The sequence below is a fragment of the Cygnus atratus genome, chromosome 24 (genome assembly GCF_013377495.2).
Source record: "Cygnus atratus isolate AKBS03 ecotype Queensland, Australia chromosome 24, CAtr_DNAZoo_HiC_assembly, whole genome shotgun sequence".
NCBI lineage: Eukaryota > Metazoa > Chordata > Aves > Anseriformes > Anatidae > Cygnus > Cygnus atratus.
In genome coordinates, this window is record NC_066385.1 from 3,528,765 (window position 1) to 3,549,551 (window position 20,787).

The 20,787-nt window shown below is 53.7% G+C and overlaps 2 protein-coding genes across 9 annotated transcripts in view; one reads left to right on the plus strand and one right to left on the minus strand.

The window, feature by feature from the left end:
• The window catches only part of USP49 (ubiquitin specific peptidase 49), a 34,616-nt gene extending 25,477 nt beyond the window's left edge, over positions 1-9,139 (plus strand). For 7 of the 8 annotated variants that reach the window (XM_035561430.2, XM_050715333.1, XM_050715335.1 and 4 more), the window contains one exon: positions 485-9,017. In XM_035561430.2, the coding sequence (XP_035417323.1) occupies positions 485-675 (191 nt within the window). In that variant the 3' untranslated portion in view covers positions 676-9,017. Of the gene's footprint in view, positions 1-484 lie in introns of all 8 variants that reach the window. The other variant, XM_050715334.1, reaches the window with a different exon arrangement.
• Positions 9,140-9,145: 6 nt separating this feature from the next.
• Positions 9,146-10,151, minus strand: TOMM6 (translocase of outer mitochondrial membrane 6). Its single transcript, XM_035561431.2, has 3 exons — positions 10,002-10,151; positions 9,815-9,916; positions 9,146-9,487 (listed from the first exon to the last, which is right to left on the minus strand). Exons 1-2 carry the CDS (start codon positions 10,112-10,114, stop codon positions 9,820-9,822), a joined length of 210 nt encoding a protein of 69 aa, XP_035417324.1. The 5' UTR covers positions 10,115-10,151; the 3' UTR covers positions 9,146-9,487; positions 9,815-9,819.
• Positions 10,152-20,787: the final 10,636 nt, after the last annotated feature.

Below are 20,787 nucleotides of genomic sequence, written 5' to 3' on the forward strand. Positions count from 1 at the left end.
GGAGCTGCTCCAGCTGGGTGTCTTTTCTCGGTATCCTTGGGATGGTGAGATAAACAGAAAGTGTTTTGAAACTGGACAGGGACTATTCATGAATAACATCCGCAGGGTTTTTCTGAATTTCCAGCAGTCGTCTTTCTGCAGCTGAATCAGCATTGATTCTGCCTTTTAACTGATGCAGAAAGAGGTACAGATTGTCTGTCTCCGGGGAATTCTTATTTTCCTAATTGAGTTTTTGGGCTATAATATGCAATTGGTTAAATTATGATTCCATATTTCTAAACTGTGTTAACAGCACAGAAGTGGTAAAAATGTTTCCCATTTTAGAAACTCCTTTCCAAAGTATCTGTAGGGCAAACGGTACAGATGCCTTTTGTCCTACATTACCCTTTTTCTCTGTGGATGTCTCCTGTGAACAGTTCCAAAATGCAATCAGAAGACATGATGCCTCCCCTACTAATGTCCTCTTTCTCACTTTGATTCCTAGGTTTTTGGGTCCACTGCAATGACTCCAAACTGAATGTATGTAGCGTGGAGGAGGTGTGCAAAACCCAGGCCTACATTCTCTTTTACACTCAAAGAACAGTGCAGGACAAAGCAAGAATCTCAGAAGAACAACTTCAAGCTCAGGTGCTGTCCAAAAATAGTGATAAAGACAGAAGACTGACATTCCCATGATGGGAAGCTCTATAACTCAATCAACGGTCTCAGTTGTTGTTTGTTTTGTTTTTTTAAACCATCGGTGTTCACAACTTTCCTCTTTGTAGGAAAAAAGGCTCACTGCAGGAAGGGGATCAGATCGTGGTGTTTGCCGCCCAGGGTCTGGAGAAGTATATCAAGCTGTGCAATTCTGATGCGTAAGATTGTAGTCAGAATCTTAGTTTTTAATGAATATTGTTGTTAAATTATGCTCGCAAAATGAAAAGGGAGAGTTTGATGCTTTGTATCATTAGCCTCATATCAAAATGGATTTGAGTAACACATAACAAATGAGCACAACCAGGAAATAGAAGCATTCAACTGGCTTCCAAACACCTTCAGTACCTAATAATGCTGATAAACCTCTAGAAGGAGCAGGTATAGCGCCATCCCCTTTAACTGTCGTTCAGATTTCCGGGGTTTGAATCACACCCAGGTATTTATTTTTATGATTGTCGGATAGATGGAGTTGGCTGCCCTAAAAGCCATTCTTGCTGAAGAAATGTTTGATGCGCTTCTACAAGAGAAAATATTCCCCAGACCTCAGCTATTTCTGTGATACTAATTTATTTGCTATCAGTTAAGGGCAAACCAATGGCTGGCTATTTTTGTCAACAGCTCTGGTTTTTTTTTCAGTGTTTTGGGGGCTGTGTGCACACTTGATGCTTTATTCTCTAGGCTGAACTGAATAGGCAGCTAAATTCACTAGGAATGTGATTCTTGAAACAGTTCTGCTCTGGAGAATGTGTGTTTTGTTTTGTTTTAAACCAAACAAAGAAAACAACAAAAACACCCTGTAATAAGACGGGAATGTACCTGTGTGTGATCAGTCACATCTGTTTACAGTGGAAGCAAAACCGAAGCCTATATTACAGGTTTCCGCTGGCATAACTGTGTTCATCAGGTTATAAAGAATTTGAAGCCCTGACTTGCACAGCCATGACAGCAGAAGCAGTTAGAATGGAGGCAACTTACACTGGAAAACTGGCACTTTTTTTTTTTTTAACAAGTGTGGCTTGTTTTCCTCAGGGGAACAGGATGAAGGTAATACCACAACGGTAAGAGACAGAGCTCGGTTCTGTTACTGCTCCTGTAGTGGGAATATTCATGGATCTGATGGTTACACAAGGCCCAGAATAACTGAAGGCAGTGGGGTTGCACAGATGTCGTGATGTCATGAGCAGAATTTAACCTGTGAAGTCTTTATTCCTGCTGGGGCATAAGGGGAAGGAATGTAGTTAACTGTCAAATTACATGTTGAGCTTGAAAGGCTACAATAATGTCTGTATCTTGTAATCATCTTGATTTTAGAACGTAGGGCCCTAGTTGACTTTTTATAGTCACTTCTCAGCCTACAGTTGGACCTCAGGTATTTTTATAATTTGGGGTTTGACTGCTCACGTTTCGTATTTTAAACAAATCTGAATATGTAACTGCAAAGATACCTGACATCTTTCAATCTTGATGGTCGCTTTTATTTTTTTTTTTTGAAACGGTTATAGGTTGCTGTCATCTAAAATATGAGGTTCTTCAAAAAAAAAAAAATGGATTTCATTATCAGGAAGAGAAGTTCTGAAAGCAGATTTCTCTTCTTCCCTCTTCTACTTTTGTCCTTCTCATCATATGCCCATGAGACATAAAGTAATAACTGTACGTTATTGTTAGAGGGGATGAATAGGAAAATTTCCCAAATACCGTTCCTCTTTTTCCACTGCCACTACTGTAACTTCTGATTTCCTGTCCTATGGGCAAATTGGTCCGTTTTACTTTGGCTGACATTAGTCACTTTAGCCTTGCAGAGATGAGCACAGCAAATATGAAACTCCTCTTTTGTGAGAGCACAGTGCCGCATTAGGTCTCCTCTGTCCTTAAAGATTCCCGTTTCCTGTATGTCTGAGGAACACGTGGCTTTCTGAGCCTACAAAAAACTGATTTTTGCCAATTAAGAATAATCGGGAGTTCATATGCTCATATTTTTTTGGAGACAAGTCAGTGTGAAACAGTCCCGTAGGAACTAATGGAAAAGTCTGACTTCTGTTTCTCTAAATGTAGCGTGGTCTGGAAGGATTTCCTATGAATGTCTATATATCTATGTATTTACTAGGTAGCATTATTTTTTGTGCTACTAGTAAATAAAATTAATGCAAATGCAATAGGCCAGACTGAGGTAGAATAAAAGTAAGCGTGACCCCGCTGAATGCGGAGGAAGTTGCTTTGGCTTCAGCGCAGGTGGAAGTTGGCATTCATGAAGGAAGGAAAATCAAGTGCTTGTGATGTTCAGGTACGGGATATTTTCAGATACATGATGGATTCTTTTCTAGAGCAAAACATGCTTTGTGAAGACTACACGTCTTAAAAGGAAAACTAAAGGAAAAGGTGTTTAACGTTGCCTTCTTGATCTCAGCGGTGGAAGGGAAAGCTGAACAGTCACGGTTTACTGTGACTACCAAATAATGTGCTCTTGTTCCAAATCCCTTAGCCGTGCTGGCCCTGTTTATATAAAGTTTGATTGTTGTTACTGCAGTGAGCCGAGACTCTTTGCTATGAATGCTCATCTTTTGACTGAGTGTTTTGCGTTAATATTTGAATTCAGGTAGTAATTAATGCAGTTGTCAGCGAATAAGTTGCGGAGGCGGGCTGGGGCTTTAGCTGTTGGTGCACCTGATGGCCCAAGCAGATTTTGTAGCATTTGCTGTTGACATCTTTTGACGTTAGTGGCCTCTCCATGTGACGTTAGCCTAGTTGTGCTGAGACGTGGAGATACTGCGGTCAGAAAAATGATTGCCCTGATAGGGAAGGAATGAATTATACTTCAAAGTAAACTTGCTTTTTCCAACACTGTGAGGTTTCTGTAATATTTAGCTTTTATTTGGAAGCGATAGCGTATAGCATTTTTTATGCTGTTTGGTTTATATTTGTCTACTGCAGGCATCTTTGTATAAGCATAGCCCAATGTCCCCGTCACGGTGGACACTGTTTTATAGTGTCCTGCTTGCCAGAAATAATAATTGGAAGCTACTTCTGTACGTTAGTAAGACAAACATACAACTTGCAATTACAACGAAGCCCACTTAAGTGAATGCCTGACAAAGCGTAGCCTGTGATGCAAACTTTGTCCCTCCTTTAAAGGTTTGGCTTCAAATCCTGCTAATACACTGATGCATATTTAGAATAATTCCAAATGCAGGCTCTACTTCTGCAAACACCGAAGCAAATGATGTAACTTAGCTCAGGTGTGGAGTTCAGCATCCGAAGTTCTGAGTCGCAAGCTGAGTGCAGGATTAGAACCTTTATTGTGGTCCCACTGGAAGTGGAATTGGTTTCTGTATGTACAGAGATTCCTATAGAGGGGTTCAGTCCTGTAACAAGGAGCCGGTTGCCTCGAGAGATGCTGAGAGCAAGTGCTGGGTTCACGGCACCGTGCAGGTTATTGTCTGAGGGCGAAGAAAGCCACTGTCAGACTCATGAGTAGGCAGCCTTTGGGACAGAACCGTTCCCAGCATGTCCTTATTCTATTCAACTTGTAAGTAAGTTCCTTAATGTTATGCTTTCAAGAATGAAGAATCTTAACGTATTCATGGCCAGGTGTGATACAACATCTGCTGTAGTCATTAGAAAACGCTTGATTTTAGCTAACTTCATTCCACTCGTGAGTCAGTTGCGCAGATTTGCCTTTATGTTACCCCTTTACTGCCTGCATGCCCAAGTTAAACTATGCATACCACAAAAACAGTTTCTCTGCAAAGCAGTGAAAAAAAACAAATTTTCCCCATTAGTTCTGACCAGAACAATTCTACAGTCTGGCTTTGGAGTTGTCAATGGGAGGCAGCAAATGGAAGAATACATATTAAATGCTTGACGTCAAACTTTTCTGGGTGGCAGCACCGCTCCCATGTACTTAAGGACTTCCAGCCGGTTTTTTGAGCGTAGGAATAAAATTGGAAGCAGTAAAAGCAGTAAGTGTGTCCTATGGACTCACTATCAGAAGTTATTTTGGTTTGTAAAAGCAAGGCTTCTAGCAGAAATATTGTCTTGGTGGCAATTTAGACACGCTTATGTTGACTGTGATGTCCCCGGGCCTGAGTATGCTTAATTGCACCTCAATGGGAGAGACTAATGAACCTTCTGGCTGTTGCCCGATACCCCAGGATAAGCTACAGTGGAAGCCAACAGTACTGCAGAATGAGAAGTACTTAAAGAAGAAACAGTAGAGGGAGACTAGTTTTACCTGCCAATACAATTTTGTGAACTAATTTTGTATGGTTCCTTAGATTTGGTGCCTTGTATCCGATAACATTTTGCATGGGACAGAAACGTTGGGAAATCAGTCGTTAATTCCTGACTGAAGCAGCAGATTTGTGTTTTTTATAAGTACTCTCAATATCGCTGACGTTTTTACATTTCATATCTGTATGTGAGTGAAAAAGTTTACGAGCAAGCTCAGAAGCTAGCGTTTTACTGTTACGTGTTTGAAATCTGTGTTTGTAATAATTCGAGGAGCAACTTGTTCAAAGGCAGATTAGATTTGGCTTCTTAGATTTTCTCATGTCATCTGGGCCCCTTCCAGCCAGGTCAGTAAGTTGACGCCTATCACATCATGTAACGTGGTGCAGGGAACACAAACTCCAGTGGTTTTTGTTTTTGGTAGAGTAGCTGTAGCTTTGGAAAAGACCTTCTGTTACAAATAATGGTAATGGCTGGCTTAGAAAAGAAAGAATATAGTTCCCCTCACCATGGCAGTGTTTGCACAGATTTCCACTTAGCAGCACAGCAAACATTTCCGCACCTGAGCAAAGACATGTCGTGGTAATGCCTGCGTGAGTGTGTTATGCAAGACATCACTTGTGTAAGGTGGCCAAGTGTCCCTTCTTCAGAGTAAGTAGTAAAATCCAAGCAGCAGCTCTGAATTCTGCCTCTTTGTGTGTCTAATCCCTTCAGCTGGTTTGAGATCAGATAGGACGGACTCAGGCAGAGAACTTATTGCCCGTGGGAAGATAAAACCTCAATTAAGTGTTGTTTTTTTTCATGTCTGTTACATTAACATTGATACCTGTTTATTGCAGGTAGATAGATGGGAATGTGAAGCATTCTAGCAAGCTTTTAAATTTGTAAAATCTACAGCACAAATGAAATGATCAAAAGCTGTGTATGTCGGTTACCTGTACCAACTTGTGATTGTTTGTATTACTTCATTTAAGGGGTGTGCCTTTAGGCTACTCCTTCCATTGTGCTTATTTTATTTTCTGTGTGTGAGAGAGAATGGGTTCCACTTGTTTAAAGGATAACTGCATGGTGGGCCAAAATACCTTCAAAAGAGTTCTTAAGTCTTAAAAATGCTGTTTGCAATGTACATTCCCAAAAGGGGGGAGGAAGGAAAAAAAAAAAAGACCGGGCCAGTGGGCCCAAGACTGACTTTAACCACTGTTAATTATTTATTGTTTTGAAGCGTCTGCTCGACACGGAGTGCGTTTCAGTTACAGCAAAGTGCTCTACCCTTTGGGTTCTTCTTGAACTGCCGTACTACTGATTTTGTGCAGGTTGGGGTGAGGGAAGGAGACGGGAGGAATGAAACAACCAGCAACGGTAAAGCCAAGCTGACTGCAGCAGTGAGCTGTGGTCTACGCTCAGTAGAGACAGGAAGCGTCTGATACGCAGACCTTGTTTGTCAGACGATTGCATATTTTGCAGGTATAGGCAATAAAATCCAAATGCAGTCTCATTAGCAGCAAGCTCCCAGTTTGGGGGGCAAAAATTTCTCTTATCAGTAATCTCACACTGGCAAACGAATGGTGCTTTTCCATTAAAAATTGCAGTTCCTAAGGAACAATACCCCAAATTCTCAAGTTTTTAAAAAGAAGCTACCTGCCTAAAGCCCACAACGTCACCGTAAATGCTTCCATAACTGGACGTGAGAAAGGAGATGATACAGTTGGTGATTGAACACAATGTGGTTTGTACTTCTTAGTCTTGATAACATACTTTCAGTAGAGGTGGCAGGTAGTGAATTTGACTTTTTTTTCCCTGTGCTAAACCTCCGGTTCTGGGCCCTGACTTGTCAATTAGAACTCTGTGGAAATTGGGGTAGAAAAGGCCTGCTTCTGTTCCTGCTTTACACAAACTTTCCATGTGAGCATCTCTTCGTGGGAGCGTGAGGCTTTTGAATGTTCCTCCTGCTGAAGAGGCACAGACACCCCTTCAGCACGGGCAGCGTTGTTACTTAAGCTAGCCTTATTTCCTTAGATAACCACATCCATGCTATGGGGATAACTTGTACTGCTACAACTCTATTAGTATGATTGAATCAACGCCCTGTTTGCGGATAGAAGAGGTTAAAGAACGTATTATCATGTGGGCAAGCCAGAGCTCTGCAGGTGAGCGATGCCACCACAGGCTTGTGGTGCACCGTTGAATAGGACCTGTAGGTAAGAAGTTAGGATAACACCCCTGGGGCTCCTCCTCCTTTGCACAGTTGGTGTAGTAGTGTTCGGTCTGCGTAACTCTGTACCTCGGATTCGGGAATATCTCGTAGCACGTCATCTTTGCTCTCCTTACATTTATTAAATGGAGTTACTAGACTTGGGCCCTAATGGCTGTTTTCTACTGCTATGAGATAAGCTACGCATATCCACGTGAAAATCAGTTTTCACCTTGTTTATCAGACGTGCAAAGTACAGAAACCTAGAGCCCATGTAAGAGAGGTCCGTATTCTTTCCCTGCTTAATTTCAGCTTTGGTTAAGCAGTCACACCCTAAGCCACGGCCTCCTATACCTCTACTTAGATAAGCAATTTACAGCAAAGGAACAAGTGGCTAAGTTTGTTTCCAGTCAAACTCTCTTACAAGTCTGCTTTTCCATAGAACAGATTTAGTTGCAAAGTTCAGGATGGTTAAAGCAGCTTCTCCGAGAGCAGTGCTGAGCTCCTTCAGGTGTGGCAGGCGCGGGTGGGATGCTGCTGGGGAGCCCCTGCTTCCACTAATGCCCCGGAAGCTCCGCTGTTGACTTGAGCAAGGGCAGAATTAAAGTTAATCTTCAGGCCTTTTAAAGTTAATCCTGCTCTAAGTTAAGATCCCTGGAAGGGTGCTGTTGACAACGGCTGGGCAGAACACGAGCGTTTTTCTTTCAGGATGAAATCCCCTTGCAGCCCCTGTGAAAACAAGAGTAAAAAGCTGCTCTGCTTTCTTGGATAAGGATCAAAGCTGGAGCTTGGGTGGGTTTCCTGATTTATCAGTGACTTCTGGGGGTGCTTTAAGTCAGAACAGCCTCTAGTTTCTGCTTCGAGTTTCTGCTGCTTACGTCACTAATGACAAGCCGGTGTATGCCGTGCTCATGAAAGAGACTGCCTTTGCTTCAAGGACACTCCTAGGCAGCAGCGAGTGACAAGAGAATCCAATTAATGACCGAATGTTTCTGGCACTCTGTCCAGCTGTCTCACAGCTCAGTGCAAACACTCGAAGCACTGCTCCTAATCACGGGGTCAGCAGCTTTTATTTCAGTCAAGGTTTAAGACAACATCAAGTAAGTCACCTGTGGCAGCCTTATGTACTTAGCTGCATGAACTACCCCCTGCCTGAACCCCGGCCTCAGGAGGCGATGAGTGTGTTCTAAATCAGAACTCAGATTAACTAGAAAATGACCTAATGTTCTAATTAATCCCTTTTTCCTTCAGAAACTCTTCCTGCAGAACTTGGATTATCCATACTTCACAAGAACTTTGTTTCTTTACAGGATGTAAAAAGTCCTGCTTTGAAAGCAGCATTTTAGAACATCTGTCAGTAGTGGAATTAATTTCTTTCAGGCAGGTTAAAGGGGCAGTTCTCAGCCACAAAGCGCGGGGGCAGTGCTACTTCAAAGGAGTGTCTTAAATTAAAAACCTGTGCACGACTGTCCCAAAGAATCCGAAGCCATGTTGCAGTCATACTGCCATAACGCTCAGGGCTGGGAAGTTACTCCGCTCTACAACTAGCATCTTCTGGAGCTGCAGTGTCCCCTGTCTGCTGAAATTACACCTACAGCTCCCCCGGCAGCCTCGTGTGCTGCTTTCGCTGCCCCTTCGACAGCTTCACCACCCCCAGCTGGACTCCAAGGCGGTAAGGGCAAGCTGTAGTTTCAGGCCATGGAACTAAAATGCTATGCAACACCAAATGGCTTCTTTTCCCCCAAAAAGGGTCCTAATTCTTTTACAGTGAACATCCCAGCTTTATCTCAGCCAGGCATCACCCATGAAACCTTCCGGTGGTTAGAGTTTACCTAGGGCTTTTTACAGTTTTGTTTTTCCTTTGAATAAGTAGCTGATGGGTCCTGCTTACAACCCAGGACTGGACTTGTTCCTTTGTCTTTTGGGTGTGAAATACAAATCATGTTTTTATGATTTTTTTGTAAATCTTCACTCTTTTTACACCTTGTTTTTGTAAGCTGAAGTTTCTTATTAAAAAAATGAAATTCCACTGGGTCACGTCGTTATTCTACATACTTTAATATTAAATTAGATACCTAGATGGTGATACAGAAGAAGATTCTGCGTGCAAGGGCTTCACATCTTTGAGGAGACTATTCTCAATTCCTTACAGAATGAATTGATCAGGAATTCTCTCTTCCATACTTGAGTTTTTCCCCCTGTTGTCGTTGCTTTGAGCAGGACACATTTGATGTAGGAGTAGGAGCTCTGCGGAGAAGAACGGGAGCCACTCCCGTGAGCGTATCAGAACTTGTAACTGCTACACACAGCGCTTCTGGTCCTGGGGAATGGGGAGGGCGAACTCCTCGGCCGTGCAGGTCTGATCCTTCCCTAGCCCTGTAAATAAGCGCAGTTAGAGCTGGGTCAGGGCGCTTTGCACAAGCAGGGTTGGTTTGAGGTCTGCTCCATGCAACCAAGTGCTGACCCCAGACCTCCTGGCCCCCCCTGCGGCCCCCCTGACTCCCCTGGGATCCCTCTTCCTCACTCCCAGACTCCCTGCAGCCCCCTCCCGGCTACCTGCAGCTCCCTCCCGACCCCCCCGCGTCTCCCAGACCCCTTGCGGCCCCCTCCCGACCCCCCTGCAGCCCCCTCCCGACCCCCTTCGGCCCTCTGCCGGCCCCCGACCCCCTCCCCGCGGCTCCCAGCCCCCTCCGAGCCCCTCACCGCCGCTACGCCGCGGGCTGCGGGGCCATGAGGTCGATGTCCGTCAGGTTGCGGGCCACCCAGACGCCGGCGGCGAACAGCCCCACGTTGAGCAGCAGGTTCCTGTGAGGCAAGCACAGCGCCCGGGCAGCCCGCGGGACCTCGTCCCGGGCCTCCCCCCCCGGCCCCCCGCCGACCCAGCACCGACCTGCGGAAGTCGTTCCTGTCGGCGGCGAAGCGCAGCAGCCCCCGCAGCCACCCGCCCAGGCCCTGCCGGGGGGCCGCCGGGCCGCCCGCCGCCACCGCGCCGCTCGCCGCCATCTTGTCACTGCCGCCGCCGCCGCCCTCTGGCGTCGCTTCCGGCGCGCGGGAAGGGGGCGGGGGGGGGGGGGGGCGCATGCGTAATGGCGGCCTCGCGCCGCGTGCTGGGGCTTCGCGTGTGTTCTTGGGGTGGGACGCCTGCACCTCAGGGGCTGCGCCTCACAGGGCTGCTCCTCAGGGGATGTGCTTCAGGGGGCTGCACCTTAGGAGGGCTGAGCCTCAGGGGATGTGCCTTAAGGGGCTGCTCCTCAAGGGGCTTCTCAGAGGATGTGCTTCAGGGGGCTGCTCCTCAAGGGGGCTTCGCCTCAGGGGGCTGCTCCTCAGGGGGCTGCGCCTCAAGGGGGCTTCTCCTCAGGGGGCTGCGCCTCCAAGTGTTGGTCCTCAAGGTGCTGCGCCTCAGGGGATGTGCCTCAGGGGGCTGCGCCTCAAAGGGCTGTGCTTCAGGGGCTGCTCCTGTGCCTCACAGGGCTGCAACTCAGGGGGCGACTCCTCAAGGGCTGCGCCTCACAGGGCTGTGCCTCAAAGAGCTGCTCCTCAAGGGGCTGCACGTCAAAAGGGTGCTCCTCAAGGGGTTGTGCCTCAGGGGGCTGTTCCCCAAAGGGCCCCTGCTGCTCTTCAGGGGGCTGCACTTCAAAGGGCTGCACCTCAGGGGATGGCGCCTGGGGGGATGTGGGGCACTGCCACCTGGAGCAGCCAGTGACTGTTACTGATCTTCTCTTTCTCAGACAATAAGTTAGTTATTAGAGTTCCTTACTATATTGTAGTTTCTCTGTTCTGTACTTACCAAGGGTGTCTCAGCATGTCTCAGGTTAGCTGCACTTCCCAGGGATTCACCTCAAGGATGCACTGGGTTCCCAAGCTGGCACTTCCCATGCTAACAGACCTCTTTGTCTATATATTTTTCCAACTATAACCAGGCCACCTTTATGGCCGCTTCCATCACTAGGCAAAAAGCCTTGCGCAAGCACGTGGCCTGTTTGTGGCTGGCAAACACGTACTGCTGGGGATCGGGCACATTCACCCCAGCTCTGGCGTGGTGCTGGTGCAGCTGAAAATCAGCGGTGTCCCCGGCCAGGCATTTGTGCTGCGGAAAGTTACCGCCTGGTGAACGCTGTCACCTCCCAGCCGAGCCAGCGCCGGCAGGACCAGACAATTGACATGCCTGGGAATGAGGTTTGCACAGCGGGTGATAAGGGCGGCCATGCCGCTGCCCCGGGCTTGCTGCCTGCAGGATGCGAGATAAGATAAGAGAAAAATGCGTAGAAAGTGGGGGGGGGGATGCCTGAAACGCTGCGTGGGCTGTAAATGTGTCTGACTGGGAAATTTCCAGGCACGGCTGCCGTGGTTTGTAACGCACGCTGCTACGCTCCAAAGGGCACTGCTCGGTGTGAGCGTGGGCAGGACGGCGTTCCAGCAGTGTTGTTTGGAAAACATCTCTCCCGTTTCCTCCGTCCCTCCCTGCATGTTTCTGTAGCTTCATACAATTTCTTGTTCGCTTTGCTGAACTGCCCAGCTCCCGGCTGCCTGCACGCAGCTTCTGCAGGTTATCGCCAGCGCCTGTAACCCCCGAGGCTTCGCAGTAGTTGGGCACAGGTTTGTGCAGGCTCCTCTTGCTTGGCTCTGGCTCCGTGGTGCTGCCAGGCACTTCGTAAAAATTCCCTATTTCTTCTCGATTCCTTCCTGCTCGTTCGCTGCAGTTTGCAGAACTGTAACCGCTCTCAGTTCTGCCTCATCCCACTCTTCCCTGCTTTCCTTAGCTCCTGGGGTCTGCCCTTTCACAAGCCTGCTCCACCACTCCCGGAGCTGCTGTTTCAGCCCTCACAGCTTATTTGGAAAACTTTGTTCTCTGCCAGCTCCGCGGGGAACTTTCCCACCTCTGTCTGGGGCACTTGCAGTGGCTTTGGGCCATCCTTGTTGCGGGGGACATGCACAGCCCACGCAGGCGACTGGCAACGTTCATTCTTTGCTGTTGTCCCCAGGGACTGCAAACCTTGCAAATTGGGGTCTGGCCAGTTTAGGGCAGATGCCAAAGGCTCAGCTTTGCAGCAGAAGTCGCACAGCTACAGACAGAAGGATGGCCACGGAGGACAGACGGAAAGGCACTACGTGCAGTGCTGAATTTTGAGATTTTGCCTGCCTGGAGCAAACAGGGAGTAGTAGGATCAACACTACACCAGGGATTTGTGCCCTGCGCTGGATCGGCCAAGCCACAGCACATCCTGGCACAGTCACGGTGCCCTCAGCAGGACCAGGAGTATGTTGCAGTGCAGCACCCTCGTGCTCTCAGGAGATGAGAAATCCTCTCAGCACAAGAACTGCCACCACAGAACTGCCACTGCTTTCCCTCCTAAGGTACCTAATTTTGGTGTTCGTGCAGTGCCCATGGTGTTCACAGCCACCCAGGTTTATCATACGACCCTGGCACTGTTACTGCTCTCGCTGTAATTGCAGACATCCCTGCTGCAATTTGCATGCCCTTTTCTCTTTGACAGCAGGTTATATATTACTGTGCCCATGTGGTTACATGTCAAACAACGCCGTGCTGCAGTGACGAGGTGCCAGGGTCACCGTGACTGATGACTGTCGGCGGGGCAGGACGTTCACTGCCCGAACTGGGACGAGATGAGCGCATCGAGCCAGGGCTTGACCCTGCTCCAGTCTTCCCCTTACACATTTATCCCCAAGCCACCTCTGCATCTGCAGTTTCTCTCGTGCACAGGCTCTGCAGACTTAATTGCAATTAAAAGCTCGATGAGAAAGATGGACAACGGCTGTGAGGAAGCGTTGGAGGCTCTGCAAGGAATCGGACAATCGACAGGAATCCCAAGCAAAATTTTGTGGTCCTCCTCCTGGGTGAGGCAGCCTGCTCTTCCAGGGGACACCATCCCCGTGGTTCCCAGGAGCTATTTATTTATCCTCCTCTTCGGGGACACCTGGGTCACCAGGAGGAGGACCTGACTCTGATAGGAAGACGTGTGCCAGCCGAGGAGCTGCCGTAGCTGCGCGTTTCCCCTCCTGAGGGTGATGTGCTGCCACGCCGGCCACGCTGCAGACAATTTGTCCATGCTGCAGACAATTTGTCCACGCTGCCGTACTCTTTTCCCAAATCCCCGAGAGCTAATTGATCCACCCAGTTAGTTAATTGATTTATAGCTATTAGAGACTATAATTAACCGACCAGCTGGAGAGCTGTGTGTTATCTGCCCGGTGGGAGCAGCGCTGAGAGGCAGCCAGCTCCAGCGGGCCACGAGCTGCCCCATCCCTGTTAGCAGCACTGCTCGTTTGGCATCTCTGAAGGATTTTGCTCTGCTTCGGGCTTTGGGCTTTTCCTTTTATCTCCTCCTTTCCTAACGTTTGGCTCAGCAAACTCACTCCGAGTCTCCCTGCTCCCCCGTCTCTCCTCCTACCCTCCTACAAGGTCACAAACTTGCGTGTACGCTCTGAGTTTGCATTGCTGGGCAGACCAGTTTGGACCAGCTCGTTATCAACGCGTTCCCAGCCCCCAGCCAAACCCACAGCTACTGTCAGACCTGAGACGAAGCAGATGTTCATTAAGCATCAGGAAAGCCATGCATCTCGTTACGCGCCTGGGCGAGGTGCCTGCGCCTAGCACTGACACATCTGCCCGGCGCTAACAAACCGGGGGACGCCATTCCCAGTGGAAATGCAGCCGGAGAGGGATGAGGAGAGGCTGTAGGCGCCCCGGCGGAGCCGCTTTGTGCCTGGCCGCACCAGGAAGGGGTGCCTCGACCGGCGGCAGCCTCGGGAAAGCCTCGGAGCTGCCGCGGGCTCCGTGCCTGGCGCTGCGTGGGGGGCTGGCCATGCTGCGAGCAGGCCACGAGCCCAGCGGCGGTGCCGGGAGGTGAGCGGCCCCGGCGCCACGTCGTCCCCGGGCGGCTCTCGGCGAACCTCTCGCTGCTCCCGGCGTCCGCAGAGGTGGGTGCGACGGCAGCGTCCCTCCGTGCTGGGCCGTGGCCTGCCGGTGCCACCGCGCTGCCCAGACCCTGCTCTCGCCCTTCCCTTTCGCCTCCTCGGGCTGTGCCGGAGCAGCCGCGCTGCTGGGGTGCCCTGCTCCCCAAAATACCCCCGGCACAAGGCTGGGGGCATCCTGGGGACTGCGTGGCCGTGACCAAGCCAGGTGGAGGCAGGCGCTGGGGATGGGGGGGGGGGGGTCTCACGGTGGCTTTGTGCCCGACTCCCCCCCCCAGACAGCCCCGCGGGACCCCCAGAGGTGGGACCCCTGCAGCAGGGCTGGCGGAGCGGCTGGTGCGGCGTGGCGATTTGGAAGGTTTGCATCAAACTGTGCTTTGTTTGACGAGGGAGAGGAGGTAAAGAGAAGGAATTGGCTGCCTCTGGTTATCAGAGGCCAGTCTGGGAACACCGGCAGGACTGCCACGGGGGGGCTGTGCGGTCCTCAGGAAATGGGGGGGGGGGGGGGGTCTGCTGGTCCTGCTGAGCACACGCCCTGTTGATGGGTGTTCGTTCTCACCCGCTGCAGGCAGCCTAAGGAAGTGCTCCGCAAATAGCAGAAGCTCCTGGAGGGCATTAGTCTGGCGTGTGGCCCCTCCCAGGAAATAAATGGTCAGGAGGGGGCCAAGGGAAGCTTCCTGGGGGAAAATTAGCACCCAGTTGCCACTTGCTGCTGGGTCGCATTCAGCAAGGGGAGCCGGTGAGATCCCCCAGGGGAGGGAAGGGCCCTCTGCACGCAGGGGGTCCCGGCCGTGCTGACTCCGCTGCTCGCTGGGGCTGTTTCCAGGTGGTGAGCTCCCTTCTAGGGCCACCTGGGCCTGCCCTGCCAGGTAAAACCTCAGTTTGGGGACAAAAGGCTTAATTTCTTGCTTTCACTCTCCGTACTCTCCTCGCTTGCTCCCTGCCGACCTGTGAGGCGAGGGATCGAGGGGTCGGTGTGTGCGCCGCGTCTTTGGTGACTCCTGGCATGAGGCTGCCTGCGTCCCCTGGGAGCCGGCTGCTTGGGGTTAGGTCGGCTGCTGTGGGGTCAGAGCTGGCCCCTGCTCGCTCCGACGGCGTCCCGTGGGATAAACACCCAGCGGCCGCTGCTGCCCGCCGGTGGGGAAGCCACAAGCGCTGTTCCCAGTCTGCAGAGTGCCTGGGAGCACCCGCAGGGCTCGGACACCCTCGCCTCCACGGGGAGCCCGAGCCGTGCCTGGCGCCGGGGCAGCCGTGCGGCTCGGCTGCGAGCCCAAGGGAACAATAGCGGGGTGGTGCCGCCGGGCGCCCTGACCCCGTGCGCTTTGCACGGGGTGATGGAAACCTCGCCGCGAGCAGGCAGAGCCCGGGGCGGGCAGGGAAAGCGGGGAGCAGAGGTGTGCGGTGCCGGGGAGCAGTGCTGGCACAGGGGGGGACCCGCGTCCCCTCCTGGGACACGGAGCAGGTCTGCTTTGCCCCAGCAGGAAGCCGTCCCCAAGCCGATGGTGACGTCCGTCCTGCGGCACGCGTTCTCCCACACCTCTCCCTCCGCAGCTGAGCGCCGCTGACCTGCCGAGGGCCTTCTCCTTGCAAGGGCAGAGGCCAGGGCGGCGTGCCGGCAAGATGTTCTCCAACAAGTGCCGCAGGAGGGGGCTCCCCGCCGCCCCCTGGGAGGTAGGTGGTGGTGGTGGTGGTGGTGGCGGTGGGAGCGCAGGGGCTCTGCGGGGCTCCTCTCTGGGGTGGTGAGGATGGGCGCCCGCTGCCCCAGCCCTTGGGATGCCGAGGAGCTGAGGGAGCATCACCACGGTGCGCGGGGGAACTGGGAAGACTGGGAATTGGCTGGAACCTCGGCTGGGTGGGCTCTGCGCTCGGCATCCCTCTGGTTTGGAGAGAGGCAGCGGCGGAGGGGAGGGCCTCATCCTGCTCTCTGCTCCCCGTGTCCTCCCTGCAGCCCGGTCCGTGGCAGCCCAGACCCCACGCTCCCAGCCCCCAGGACAGCTGGTACGAGCCGCCCTGGGAGCACCAGCCCTGGAGAGGCGGGCGTAACAGGCACCCGGTAAGGGGACGAGGGCAGGGCTGTTGGGGTTTGTGGGGTGCTGTTGGGGTTTGTGGGGTGCAGCTCCCCCGAGCAACCGCAGCGCACTTCTCGTTGTCTTAACCATCTGCCTTGACAGGGCCAAAGGTGAGCGAGTGGGCCTCACGAAGGCAGGGCAGTGTCTCTCTCAGACCCCCAGAACTACCCCAGACTCATTTCTCAGACATTTCCCAATATGAAACAGGCACGCCCGGGAAAGGGCTGTGTAGGACTCCTGGATCTGCCCAAAGAGGTGGGGACTGAGCTTTAGAAACCCTGACACTAAAGCGTCTGGGTGTGCGCCCACCACCTGAGAGCCTGAAGAGGCCGAGTCAACACGGGATCCACGGGTGGTGATGTCTCTCTCTCTCTCTCAATCCCTATATTTATTTATTTTTTCTTTATTTGGAACATCTGTGCTTTTGCCTAGCATCTAATAATTCCTCAGGAAACTGTCAGTCAAAGTTTAACCTTGTTGAAACCCTGAAAGACTCGTAGTGTCTCGCCCTCCGACCCAGAGATTCAATCAAACCTCTCTCCTCCCTGGCCAGCTGGACAGGACAGGGTTCACCTGAAAATTTAGGGTGACCAAAACTGAGGCTCCCCTGGAAGCAGGAGAAAGGAAGAGCTTGGAGCCACAGTGGGAAGGGAGAACAGGAGTAAAACCAAAACTCCTGCTGGAAAGCCCGCGGGATATGTGGCTGCCCTAAGCGAGCTGCCCTAAATGAGCTGCCCCAAGGCCTCACCAGCAGTGCTTTGCCTTGGCAGCCCGGTCCCCGGCACCCCCGGTCTTTCCCCGGCCCCGCCGACTTCCATAGGATGGAGGAGGACAGGAGATGGGCACCGCAGGACTGTCCCCGTCCGCCACCCCCCTGGGACTACAGAGAAGAGTACCAAAGACCCGAGGAAGACTTTACCGAGGACTCGTACCCGGTGAGGGGGTGAGGGGAGGCGGGCTGGGGAGGGCTGGTGGGGCCGTGGCTGGGCCAGGCGCGGTGCCCCGGGATCTGTGCCTAAATCTGCCGCTCCCCGCAGGTGCCGCCGCTCTTTGCCCCGGGCTGCTTCACCTGGTCTGAGTTCCCCAGCGAGGAGCAGCACCCCGCCAACTTCCCATGGTGGGTGCCCGCACCGAGGGCAGGGGGCACGGGCTGGAGAAGGGGACGGATCCCGCACCAGGCTGCGGGTCCAGGCTGAGCGCAGCTCCCATGGGGTGGCCCCCCGGGGACGAGGGGGCTGCCCAGCACGCACAAACGAGGCCAGGCTCAGCTGTGGTGCGCAGCGGAGGGCTAGGGGCAGCAGGCAGGGTAAATACTGCTCCAGGGCGATGCAGCAGTGACGCTGACCCTGCCCCGGGTGGGAGGTTGCACCAGAGATCCCCGCCAGCCTGAATTTCCCACGGGGGCTGTCTTTAACCCTGTAGGGAGCAAGGAGCCTTCCAGGAAGGCTGCCCGCCCTGGCGCTCTCGTGGCCTGCGCCGGAAACGCTGCCGACTCCTTCGCCATGTCCAGCAAGAGATGTCGGCGTACCACGGCCCGGCCTCTCCCCAGATCTTCAAAGGTTCGTGCTGCCACGATGGTGCCTGCCTAGGGATGCCCAGGGCGCTGCCACGGCGTGTGCAGCCAGCAGCATCTCTGTGGCAAGGGTTAGGATTTGGTGGATTCGGTCCCGTTGTGCTTCTCGCTCCGCAGGGAAGCACGCGTCCTCCAAGTCCTCCCAGTCCTGCCCCCAGGAGAGCCAGCCAGGAGGCAAGGAAGAGCCGCAGCGCCCCGATGCTCCCCAGCCAGCTAGCGCCTGCAAAGACAGCGTGCGGAGCGGGGGGCAGGTGGATGAGGTGGGTTTTTGCCTCCAGCACACGGCGCTGACCCGCATTTCGTGGCCACGTGGCTCTCGTGGTGCTGCCGTGCCCCTGACCAACGCGATTTCCCCCAGGGCCTGCCGGCAGTGAGCGGAGAGGTGTCGGAGCCCCCCGGGCCAGCAGCCTCCCTGCAGAAGAGCCCAGCCACTGATCCTCAGGCTGCGGAGCAGGAGCCAGTGGCAGAAGCAAAGCTGGTATGAAGTGCAGGGATGCTCGCACCCCAGGAGCTGCCGGGCTCAGAGGATCCCTTCATCCCGTGTAACATCTTGCTTCTCTCACCCAGCCCTTTTGCTCACTGCCTCACTGTCTCTTTGACAGAATGTGGGATGTTTTCCTGGCTTCTCTGGGGCTGCGAAGCCCCTGGTTTCCTTGGGGTTTTAGCACCCTGTCTGTCCCGTTCCCCAGCTCTTCTCCCCAGGACGGATGAATGTCCCTGCCTCATGCCATTCCCTGTCCCCAGGTCGAGCCAGAAGACGGGCAGAAAGCTGCAGGCAGCCAGGGCCAGGGCCCCTCTGCTTTGGAAACGGAGCCAGTCCTGCCGGAGAACACCTGTACCGGGAAGGAGGAGGACTTTGAGCAGGTACGAGCCGATGCATCCATCTCCTCTTTCTGCCTAATTGCAGTGCCACGGGGGAGGTGGGATTTTGCAGCCCTCTCCATAAACCTCATTTTCCCATTTGCCTGGGCTGCACTGACAGCCCTCTGTGGCCTCTGAAATGCACCTGAAATGCTTTGCGCAGGTAGAGCCGTGCAGCCAAAGTGCCCCCGAGGCCGGAGCAGGTGCTGGGTCACAACCCCACAGCCCCACAGCCCCTCCGGAGCCTGCTGAGACGGGCAGCGCCGCAGCTAGCCCGGGCGTGGAGGTACGTGCTGGGCTCTGCCTGCTCTCCTGGGCACGGCAGCAGCTGCCCGTGGTGGGACGGGTTTCAGGCTGTGGCTGCGCTGCTCCGTAGCGTTTCCTCCTGCTGAGGTTTCCCTTTGTGAAGGCAGCAGCGTTTGCTTGGCTCCCGCTGCTCTCGCACAGCTGCTGCCTTCTTCCCCTGGGTGCTTTCTCTCCTGATGCTTCTTGGTGGCTTTCATCCCTCCGAAAACTCACAGGTCTCACCAGGAGCTACTGTGGAGCCCGATGCGCAGCCCAGCCAGGCCAGCTCCGACGTCTGCACCGAGCCAGCAGCGTCACCTGGGACAGGGCACCCTCCTGTGGGTGGGACGGAGCTGGTACGTGCGCTGCCCTCCCTTCTGTGCAGGAACGGTGCCCTCGTGTCCCTGGGAACACCTGCAGCGAGGCTCAGGAACACCAATCTAACCCAGGAGCCCCGGGGGGATTTTCTCGTTGGCCTTCCCAGCCACAGGATTACGTGCTGGGGTTAAAGTGCCGCTTTGTCTGGATGCAGCGCCCGTATCAGCCCTGCTGTGGGCCGTGCAGGAGATGCCGATAAATTGGAGACGGCTTGGAGAAAGGCCAAAAAAATAACTCGGGGATTGAGAGTGCGCTGGAGCGTGACCGACTCCAGGACTGGAGCTTTAACGACGCAAACAAGAGTGTTGCAGAGTGGCTTAATTACTGCCTAATGGGGAAGAGAAATCAGCTAGAGGGGCCCTCGGGTCTCAGAGGCGCTGCTGCCAGGGCTGTGCTGGGAGGGAAGGGGGTGGCGAGGTCCCGGTGGGTGCCCCCGCAGAGTGGCTGGTCCCCAGCAGCCCTGATTTGGTCCCAACCCCGCTCCTATTCCGTTGCCTGCTCCCTCTCCCTTTCAAAGCATCCGACCTTCCCTCACTTTTCCCCTGCCCAGGCTGCAGGCTGCCAGCCCTCGCTCTGCTCCACGCTCTCCGCGCCCTCCCCGGCCAGCACAGACCTGCGCTCCGCCGCTGTCCTTGCCAGGAAAGAGGAGATCGAGCTGGTGAGTCCTGGCGGGCACACGCGGGGTCTGGGGCTAGCCAAGAACGGGACACCCTCGAGGTTCAAAATCCACGGGGAATAAGGTGACACTGGGTGATGGGCAAGCCGTGGGGCAGCCCCAGGTGCTGTGGGAAGGGGCCGTCGCCCCTGGGGGGAAAAAAAAAGTCCTCAAGAGGGCTTCGTGCCGCTGGCAGGGGGGTTTTGGGGTGCCCCGTGCTGACCCTTTGCCTCTCCCTGCAGTCCTACCAGCAGTTCAGCCTGACCATCGCCGTGGTGGCCACGATGCTGCTGCAGAAGGAGCCCTCCATGGAGGCGGCGCTGGGGCTGGCGCTGAGGGCCAACCTGCGCCAGGTGCGCACCCACCACCTCCAGGAGCTGGAGGACTTCATCGACAGCTACGACTCCAGCACCCCCAGCCCCTGAGCCGGGGGCGAAGGTGCGGAGCCCCCGTCTCGGGGTGGGTGCGGTCCCTCCGTCCCTCCTGGAGGTGGAAGGGGCGCTGCTGGTTTCGGGGGGCGGCCAGAAATTGGTGTTTGCAGCAGGTAATGGGGGCACGGGCAGATTGTCCCCACCCTGGGGTAAGGGACGAGCCCTACCCGGACCTGAATTTGCAAGAAAAGAAGGAGCTGGTTTTACTGGAGGGTGGCGGGAGGGAGAGCAGCTGGGGCAGGGGCGAAGGGAGGGCTCCCCCCTTCTAGGAGCTCCTTGCTCCCTTCTTGTGGTTTTGCGCTGCTCCCTTAAACCCCGGGCTTTGGTCTCGTTTTTTAAAAAATAAAAATGAATGAGCTTTGGGCCTCGCAGCCCCTGCGCTGCTGTTGTTCTGGTCCTGCTCTGCCGGGGTCAGCGTGCGGGGACCCGCGGTGACCCCCCCAGCCTGGTCCCACCATGGGGACCCTCTCCTGGGGTCCGTGGATCTCCAG

Bases quoted from the DNA above. Each gene is read 5' to 3' on its own strand.
- TOMM6 (XM_035561431.2), bottom strand. From the start codon at position 10,114: ATGGCGGCGAGCGGCGCGGTGGCGGCGGGCGGCCCGGCGGCCCCCCGG. The intron at 9,917-10,001 runs GTCGGTGCTGGG...CTTGCCTCACAG, and splicing joins GACAGGAACGACTTCCGCAG to GAACCTGCTGCTCAACGTGG.